Source organism: Triticum aestivum, chromosome 4A (assembly GCF_018294505.1).
Source record: "Triticum aestivum cultivar Chinese Spring chromosome 4A, IWGSC CS RefSeq v2.1, whole genome shotgun sequence".
Lineage (NCBI taxonomy): Eukaryota > Viridiplantae > Streptophyta > Magnoliopsida > Poales > Poaceae > Triticum > Triticum aestivum.
The window spans coordinates 628,885,426-628,895,196 of record NC_057803.1 but is presented as its reverse complement, the minus strand read 5'-3'; the positions used below and the strand labels follow the sequence as shown (position 1 = coordinate 628,895,196).

Here is a 9,771-nt window from a genome sequence, read left to right as displayed (position 1 = left end):
TACCTTTATCTACCATCCATATACCACTTGTATCACCATATCTTCGCCGAACTAGTGCACCTATACAATTTACCATTGTATTGGATGTGTTGGGGACACAATAGACTATTTGTTATTTGGTTGCAGGGTTGCTTGAGAGAGACCATCTTCATCCTATGCCTCCTGCGGATTGATAAACCTTAGGTCGTCCACTTGAGGGAAATTTACTACTGTCCTACAAACCTCTGCACTTGGAGGCCCAACAACGTCTACAAGAAAAAGGTTGTGCAGTAGACATCAAGCCACAACTCGGTACCTCCAGGCAAAAGCGGCCCTAAAAACGAGAGAAGGGGGAGTGACTGAGTAATGGTACACCTACGTAGGTATTCTTATGTACTTTATATAATTGATGATTTGTCAGTTTTTAATTCGTCATTAGTTAGGTGCACGGGCCCACCCAAGAAATCAGGGAGGGCGGTTTGATTAGCGTTTTAGCAAATCTATATCTATTATCTATTATTTAATTAAAACAAGAGGCAAACATGCTATTACATTTTTCCACATAGATTAAATTATCTTGACCGCTAATATTATATATTAAAGGCTGAGATTTAAAGATGTAAACGTTACATGTAAATATGGTTTTTTTTGAGTATACACGTAAATATGGTTACGTACAAACAATTAGACGTGTCAAATAGAAATAGCTATATTTTCCAACCGAAGCATGACGTGATGGGCAGGAGATCTAGACGGAGCAGTTCACATTGATAAAAAGGAATAAAAAATTAATTTGGAAGGAGTAAGCCGTGGAAAAAAAAGACACGCTGCAGCGTATACGTGCATAGGCAAAGTCAAAGCCTATCTATTACAGTATATTATTATAAAACAACAAACATTAAACGGCTCTGATTTATCTAGCATGAAGCAATAAAAAAAACGGCTCAGATTTAGACATAACCTTTCCAACTTAATTAAGATTAAAGCATAGAAGAAACGGACAGAGACCACGTAGAGAAGCCCATGACCGAACGCTGAAAGGAAAACTCTGTACGAATAATCGCTACCAGCCATAATCGATCACGTCGGCCTACAGGAGTATGCAATGCAAAGTCCTGCCTCCTCCTATATAGGACACCTAACACATAATACATCTTCCTATTAGGTACTCATCAGAAACCCGGCGGATGCAGCAGTTATCACAGCAGATGTCCATGGTTCATCGTTCTGGCACCACAACGGCCATCCTATGGATTTGAGATGGCAGCGTAATCGGACCTCGGCCCAACATAAAGCCTAAGATGAGCTTGAGGCGACGACGGCGATATCATGCCGACGAAGCTAGCTCGAGGAGACGACAGCGATCTAACGCCACTTGAAGCTAACAAACACAGAACGTGCCTTGAGCCTACCTCAAGGTCCGGACGCAGTAGAGTATTTGGTGACCGGCATGCAAGATGCCAGCCAGCACACAACTGTGATACTCGAGCGTCTGATGGATCCAAAGGCATGATACCAACGCATCCGCAATAACACATCGAAGACGCAGCCATCACATCCAGCGGACTGAAGGGATGACGAGTCGGTGATCGGATGCCCGGCTCACCATTATAAGAAGGAAAGGAAACGGAACGGAACAGTGCTGTCTAGATGTCCGACGTACTCAGGATCGACTTCCAGCTTCCTAAAAGTAACAGCACCAACGCCTGCCTCATGGGTGCTTCATGTCGCTACACCAATCGACAAGATGACAACCTACAACGCGCCGGCGGTCGGCCACTACGAGTCAGAGTTTAGGCCTTAGGAAGCGATACTACAAGTGGTCTACATGTGGGTCTTCTTATGGACATGTAGTTGCTCAAGCCACGCCGCCATTGGCACAACCTGCCTGATTCCACTACTTCCTCATGCCAGGAAAATCACGATTTGTATGACATGCATGTTGAGGTACCTAATTAAGAAGATATATAGGTGCTACATGATTTATTCAAGAGATTCACTACCACCAACGATCTGTATTTCAATTTACTCTCACCGCATCATGATACAGTAGGATATGTACGTGTATTCCCTATCCTGGGAAGCAGAATTTACGTTGTGGTCTGATGGCTGAACTCTAGATAGTAGTGTGCTGTTTCGAGAGATAGATTGATAAGCATTCAAGAGGTCAAGAAGGTGGCCTCTGGATTAGTAGTGTCTTCAGCAACCAGGGAGATTCTTTTTGAGCGTTTTCCTATTTTTCTAATCGGTTAGCTTTCATTTATTTGCTTTTGATTTCACTAATGTCCTAAAAAAAAGAAAATATTTGAGCTGACTATTTTCAATTTATTCTACAGTATGGAGCTTGAGCTTGCTAAGGGCTGCGATGTAATCAAAGATCATCAGCACATGGATGCATCCATAGCGGCTAAGCTCAACACACATGTGAGCTCATCGAAAGACACCTCCAACCAAACATCCACAAGCAAGTCGAACTATCAAGAGCTCAAGCGCACGCAACAACACCATGATACCCAGCAAATTAGAAGCACGAAAACAACACATCCAGTACAAGCCCGATGGATCAACGACACTACAGTGATGCTTACAGTGCACGCCCATGCTGCTTAACCCTGATCGCCGATGGCACGCTTCTTACACCCTTTACCGATTCAATTAATAAGAGACCCAGAGGCCATAAAATAAAAATAAAAACAGTTGGTGCATGCTAGCGTGTAGTACTAATGACAAGCTAGCACATTAATTAACTAATGTACAGCTAAAATTAAAAATATGGTGCCAGACGGCTTTATGAGCCTACTTAAAAAAAGAGGTAAATACACTAGAAGTCAAAGAACTTGCACGCAACGTTCAGTTTAGTGCATAAACTTGTAAAATACGTGTTTCTGGTCATCTAACTTGTCCTCTTGTTCATATACGGTGCTGTCTACGGTATCCAGTCGTATCCCTATGCATGCCACATGGAGGGGCCCACTGTCAGTGGCTGAGATGGTGGTAATCCGCATGCACTTTTTTAGATAGCACCCTATTTGAGACTCCTAAGATATATATCAATGAGTAAAAGTACACATTCTGAACTATGTTTTCTCTTATCTAGATTATTAATTTAAAATTATTTGAATTCAGACAAAATTTCCGTTGATTTGTCCGAATTTTTTCATTACTAAAACCAAAGTTCAGACCTCGGGCTCGAGGATGTACATTCATTCTACACTATATTTTCTTTTATCTAGATTTTAATTATTTTTTTTTCAAATTCAAACAAAAAATATTTGATTTGTCCAGAATAATTTATGTACATCCATTCTGCACTGTATGTTCTTTTATCTAGATTTTTAAATTTACATTTACTCGAATTCAAACATAAATTGAGTTTATTTGTCCGAAAACATACGTACATTCACTGTGCACTATATTTCCTTTTATATAAATATTTAAATTTAGAATTATTCGAATTCAAACAAATTTTTTGTTGATTTGTCCAAAAGAATTTACGTACATTCATTCTACATTTTATTTCCTTTATCCAGATTTTATAATTTTAAAAAATCAAATTCAACCAAAATTTTCGTTGGTTTGTCCAAAAGAATTTGCATTCATTCATTCTGCACTATTTTTTGCGGGAATATATATTTAAAGTTAGGTACTATGTGCAAAAAAAGATCTATCTTTGCGTAAAAAAAATTAAACATAGCTCACTGCCATTGGAATACATAAATTTTATACTATACAATACATAACACTTTTAACATTTTTATCTCTATTTATCACTGATAAACTAAAATCAAATCTATCTTACATAGAAAAAACAATATACAAGATAAAATTTGTTTGTGTTACTAAGTGTCGGTGTGGCCTGATGGTTGGCACTTGTACACGATGCCATAGTATCAAACTGGGGCTTCCCCTTTTCAGCAAACCCTTTTGTCGTTTTAATTTCTATTTTTTTATGCAGTACGTGTTAAATAGCATTTTAGCGTCAACTGTTAGATTTTCTTTTTTGAGGAAGCGTCAACTGTTAGTTGGTCTAGTGGCTCTCTACGCTAGGCGGATCGTGCTAGCTCATCGGTTTGAATCCCATCATGCGCTGCAGCTTCTTTCATTTTATTTGAGGATTGTTTGTGTAAAAATAAATAGAATGTATGGGTCCTTTCTTAAAAAAAAACAGCCTCAGCCACTGATGGTGGTCCTGCCACGTTGGCACTCGTAGGGATACGGTTGGAAGCACCGTATATGCACGAGATGACGAGTTAGATGACCAGAAACACGTATTTTACAAGTTTATGCACTAAACTGAACATTGCGTGCAAGTTCTGTGACTTCTAGTGTATTTACCTCTTAAAAAACAAAAAACAACAGTCTTTTTTGCGTAATAAAAAAACATGTTTATCTATCTATAAGCTAAAAGGGCAAAATGTATCTATAGAATGCACGTACTATTTACTATCATAGATCCACATTATTTTTATTTTGTAGTTTAGAAATAAATATATTTAAAAATGATGAAATTACTCAGGTACAGGTACACATGATACATATTTTAAAATATTCTGAAATCTACAAATATGACTCTCTTTACTTCTGAAAATTACTCCCAATATATGATTATATAAATGGTCTCTAACTCTATACTATTTTTCACTTTCCACTGTCTCAATTTTTTTTCGAACCTGTATATATGCCTTTTTCTTACTTTGGAAAATTGTTGGCCAGCTTTATGTGTATATAGCTGGCCTTCAACCTCCTATATTTTTTCTCTCTTTCTGTCGAAAAGATTTCAGCTGTTCGCGAAGGCAAAATTCTGTAATTCAGATTAATATATCAATTACATGTATTTTCAAAAGATGAAAAAAGTGTGTACCAAGTGAGGCCATATCCGATGGCCATGTTCAAATTTTATACACCAACCAACAGAAGGAAATCAAATGCTTGACGAAGGGTAATTTGTAAAAAAAAAAAATCTTCCATCATGTCAAGAGGCGAGTGGATGAATAGATTACTAGGATCATATGTGACCATTAATATTTGGATTTGATATCTTATGAGATGATTCATAACTAATATATATCGTTGGAGAGATAGACATTTCTCGATGAGGAGGAGTGGAGGAAGGAAGTTAAAGATCAATATGAAAGTGAATGCTTTCACAAGATAGATCACAAACTCGAATAACATCAATTTTTATCCCCGGCCTTGCCAAAAATCCCCATACAATCATCAGAAGATTTGTATAAAAATGCAATCATGTTTCCACAAGACATATATTATGGATATATTGTTAAATGACACTTCATTGCAGAAAGAACATAACTTCAAGACAATATAATTAAAAGTAAAATAGTATGCATCGACCTTTGTAACATCCTGAAGACAAAATAAAATATGTATTGAGCCTAGCCTACCCCGCTAGTTATGTAGATTTACGTAACAGCTTTCGGGGGAGACTAGGCGCTGCTACAACGAAATTCCTAAACGCACGGATCAGTTACAGGATGTTCACGAACCCCTTCCTCTAATCTTAATTCTCTCCATATCCCCCCCCCCCCCCCCCACCCACCCATTTTCAGGTGGGTGGGGCCCCTCGCTCACCCTTGAACCAATCACAATCCCAAGTTAAAATGACCCCATAAAACCCCTGTAATTGTTTCGTATACCATACTTGTTTCTTTTTACCGTTTGCATGTACATGACGGGGTAAACTCTTACGGTATTTTCCGGAAAAATGTATTCATGTGAGATTGAATAGTAGATCAACAAGGCTTCATCCCTGCATACGTGTCTTTCATATCTATACTGCATTTCCTGCATTGCATATGTGTTCATCGTCTACAACGCGACGCCCTTGCTGTTTTTCAATATTATTAACCAAAGATCGACGAAGCTAGACAACACAGCCTTTTATCCTTCTTCTTCGCGAGGAAGCTACCCAGCAAAGCTTTTTATTATTTTTGCTGGTTCAAGCACCAACATGCCAACATGCATCGAGCTGACAATCGATCGCCAGAGGCTGTCATGTGGAAGCCCCAGCAATCAAGTATCGCCAGAGGTTCTCACCAAAGGTCATCCTCCTTGTGGGTATGGATGACGCAGTCGGACCTGGGGCACGACACGCAGATGAGCACGTAGCCTTCCTCCTGCAGCCTGCCGTGGAGGAGCGACCCGTCCGCCCGGTGGACCGTGCCGGCCTCGACCTTGCCGGCGCATTTGTAGCACGCCCCGGCGCGGCACGCGCACGGCAGCTCCATGCCGGCGCTCTCGGCCGTGTCGAGGATGTAGGCGTCGTCCGGCGCCTCCAGCTCGTACTCCCGCCCTCCCGGGGTCACCAGCTTCACCCTGTAGACGACCGCCGCTGAGACGTCCGGCTTGCAGCGGGATGACCTAATAAGGAGGCTCGGGACCTGCAGCGGCGCGCCTCCTCGGCCGGCGAAGCGTAGAGACGACGGACGGCGAGGGCTCGTGGCCGCTCTGCGGGAGGCACCGGCTGTTGAAATGATGTGCTGGAGCGCGCGGGCCGAGGTTGCAAACGTGCTGGTTGACATTTCCCTTGCGTTTCTTTCCTGTCGTAGTGGAGTGGGCTGTGCGCGGCGGCGGCGGCGGTCACCTTTAATAGGCGGAAGCGTCACGACGACGGCGTGAGCCCCGGTGGTGGGTTGGTTTCGTTAGGATCCGATGGTTTCTGTTAGGATCCGGACCTACAGGGAGAAGCTTCATCGGCGACCTATGGCGCAAGCGCAGCAGCCTTGGAGCCAGGAATTTGTTAGTACTGAGTAAATTTGCCAAAGCAATATAATAGAACGATAAATGTACAGTAAGATGGCAACATCAATGACTCAATGACCATACATTTGATGAAGATTACAAACAACCAAAGAAATTACAATATAGCTTTACGATCCCCTTTTTGGAAGAGGTTGATGACATCCTCATCTTTCGCTTGTTTGAAGAATTCTCTCTCAATGAATGTAACCAAGCAATTGTTCAATATTCATCACCCATTTTGTTTCTTAGTGTATTCTTCACGTATTTCATTGAGGAAAATACCCTCTCAACGCTAGCAGTGGCTACCGGAAGAATGAGCACCAACTAAAGAAGTTTGTAAACAATGTGATATTGTTCATTCTTTCTTGTCTCAAAAGAACTGAAAGCTCACATAGATTCTTCAAATTGCTAAACCTTTTATCCATACGCACACGAGAAATGTTCATGCTTAATTGCCATGGAAGTCTTGACAATTCATCATTTGTGAAATCTTTAGCATAGAACTTTCTGGCAAGCCTAACCAACTTATCTTTATCATAAGCAGCGAATGAATCACGTGGATTGAATGCTGCCATGCAAGTAAGTAGTTTAGTGTTTACCTCATCAAATCTTGCATCCAACTCTTGAAGTTTCCTATCAATGACACCCACAAACATTTCAACCTTGAAGCAATGGTAATTCTCTGTGCCACTAAAGAACCCACTTTTTGGTCTCCCAGCGGGATACTAAGGAGCCTCCATGTCAACAACTTTGATCTTGTGCTTTACACAAAAAGAAGTGACATTCTAAAGAAAAACATTCCATTCTTCATCTTCTCACAAGCATTGCAAGTGTAGCTTTGTTAGCTCAACAATCTCCATATCATTAACAATATCTTGATCTTTTTTTGCAAAGCTCTACTCAAGTCATCGGTGTATTCAAATATTTCTTGCGGAGCGCTTGAGCCGTAGAGGCAGACGGCAGAGCGCAGAACTGGGTGGAGGATAGATGACGGGAGGAGAGGGCCGGAGGGTGAGGGCGGGGGAGGGAGAGGGCCGACCGGAGGGGCGACGGAGAGGCTGGAGATGGCCGGCCTGGCCACCAGAGCTGGACCTCGATGGAGGGGCAGGAGAGGGCCGGCCGCCTTCAGCAGAGCTAGGTTAGGGAAATTGGGTAAGGGGATCAATTGAATCGAGGGCGCTCGACCTCGACTGCTCGCGCTGTTGGAAATATGCCCTAGAGGCAATAATAAATTAGTTATTATTATATTATATTTCATTGTTCATGACAATCGTTTATTATCCATGCTAGAATTGTATTGATAGGAAACTCAGATACATGTGTGGATACATAGACAACACCATGTCCCTAGTAAGCCTTTAGTTGACTAGCTCGTTGATCAATAGATGGTTACGTAACCTGACCATGGACATTGGATGTCGTTGATAACGGGATCACATCATTAGGAGAATGATGTGATGGACAAGACCCAATCCTAAGCCTAGCACAAGATCGTGTAGTTCGTATGCTAAAGTTTTTCTAATGTCAAGTATCATTTCCTTAGACCATGAGATTGTGCAACTCCCGGATACCGTAGGAGTGCTTTGGGTGTGCCAAACGTCACAACATAACTGGGTGGCTATAAAGGTGCACTACGGGTATCTCCGAAAGTGTCTGTTGGGTTGGCACGAATCGAGACTGGGATTTGTCACTCCGTGTAACGGAGAGGTATCTCTGGGCCCACTCGGTAGGACATCATCATAATATGCACAATGTGACCAAGGAGTTGATCACAGGATGATGTGTTACGGAACGAGTAAAGAGACTTGCCGGTAACGAGATTGAACAAGGTATCGGGATACCGACGATCGAATCTCGGGCAAGTATCGTACCGATAGACAAAGGGAATTGTATACGGGATTGATTGAATCCTTGACATCGTGGTTCATCCGATGAGATCATAGTGGAGCATGTGGGAGCCAACATGGGTATCCAGATCCCACTGTTGGTTATTGACCGGAGAGTTGTCTCGGCCATGTCTGCATGACTCCCGAGCCCGTAGGGTCTACACACTTAAGGTTCGATGACGCTAGGGTTATAGGGAATAGATGTACGTGGTTACCGAATGTTGTTCGGAGTCCCGGATGAGTTCCCGGACGTCATGAGGAGTTCCGGAATGGTCCGGAGGTAAAGATTTATATAAGGGAAGTCATCATACGGTCACCGGAATAATTCGGGGGGTTATCGGTATTGTACCGGGACCACCGAAGGGGTTCCGGGGGTCCACCGGGAGGGTCCACCTGCCCCGGAGGGCCCTATGGGCTATGTGTGGAGAGGGACCATCCCCTTAGTGGGCTGGGCGCCTCGCCCCCTAGGGCCCATGCGCCTAGGGTTTGGGGGAACCCTAAAGGGGGGCGCCCCCCTTGCCTTGGGGGGCAAGGCAACCCCCCTGGCCGCCGCCCCCTCCTCAGATTGGATCTGAGGGGGCCGGGCCCCATCTCCCTTGCCCCTATATATATGTGGGGGGTGGGAGGGCAGCCGCACCCAAGTTCTGGTGCTGCCCTTCACCTCTCCCAAGTCCTCCTCCTCTCCCGCGGTGCTTGGCGAAGCCCTGCAAGATTGCCATGCTCCTCCTTCACCACCACGTCGTCGTGTTGCTGCTGATGGAATCTTCCCCAACCTCTCCTTCTCCCCTTGCTGGATCAAGGCGTGAGAGACGTCACCGGGCTGCACGTGTATTGAACACGGAGGCGCCGTTGTTCGGCGCTTAGATCGGAATCAACTGCGATCTGAATCGCTGCGAGTACGACTCCTTCATCCGCCTTCTTGCAACGCTTTCGCTTGGCGATCTACAAGGGTATGTAGATGCACTCCCCTTCCCCTTGTTGCTAGATTACTCCATAGATTGATCTTGGTGATGCATAGAAAATTTTAAATTTCTGCTACGATCCCCAACACGCGCGCCTAACCAGACGCCGAGCAAGTTGGCCTGGTCCTGTGCGTGGGTAAGGTGGAGTGTTTAGGCTGCATTCGTAGGCCAAATATATATTTATA

General features: G+C 43.4%; 1 protein-coding gene across 1 annotated transcript; it reads right to left on the bottom strand.

Moving 5' to 3' along the window:
* Nucleotides 1-5,712: 5,712 nt before the first annotated feature.
* LOC123082754 (ferredoxin, root R-B1-like) lies at nt 5,713-6,539 on the bottom strand. Its single transcript, XM_044505014.1, has one exon. The coding sequence runs from the start codon at nt 6,516-6,518 to the stop codon at nt 6,030-6,032; it is 489 nt and encodes a 162-aa protein (XP_044360949.1). The 5' UTR covers nt 6,519-6,539; the 3' UTR covers nt 5,713-6,029.
* Nucleotides 6,540-9,771: the final 3,232 nt, after the last annotated feature.

Excerpts from the sequence above, each read along its gene's own strand:
- LOC123082754 (XM_044505014.1), bottom strand. The coding sequence starts at position 6,518 with ATGTCAACCAGCACGTTTGCAACCTCGGCCCGCGCGCTCCAGCACATC.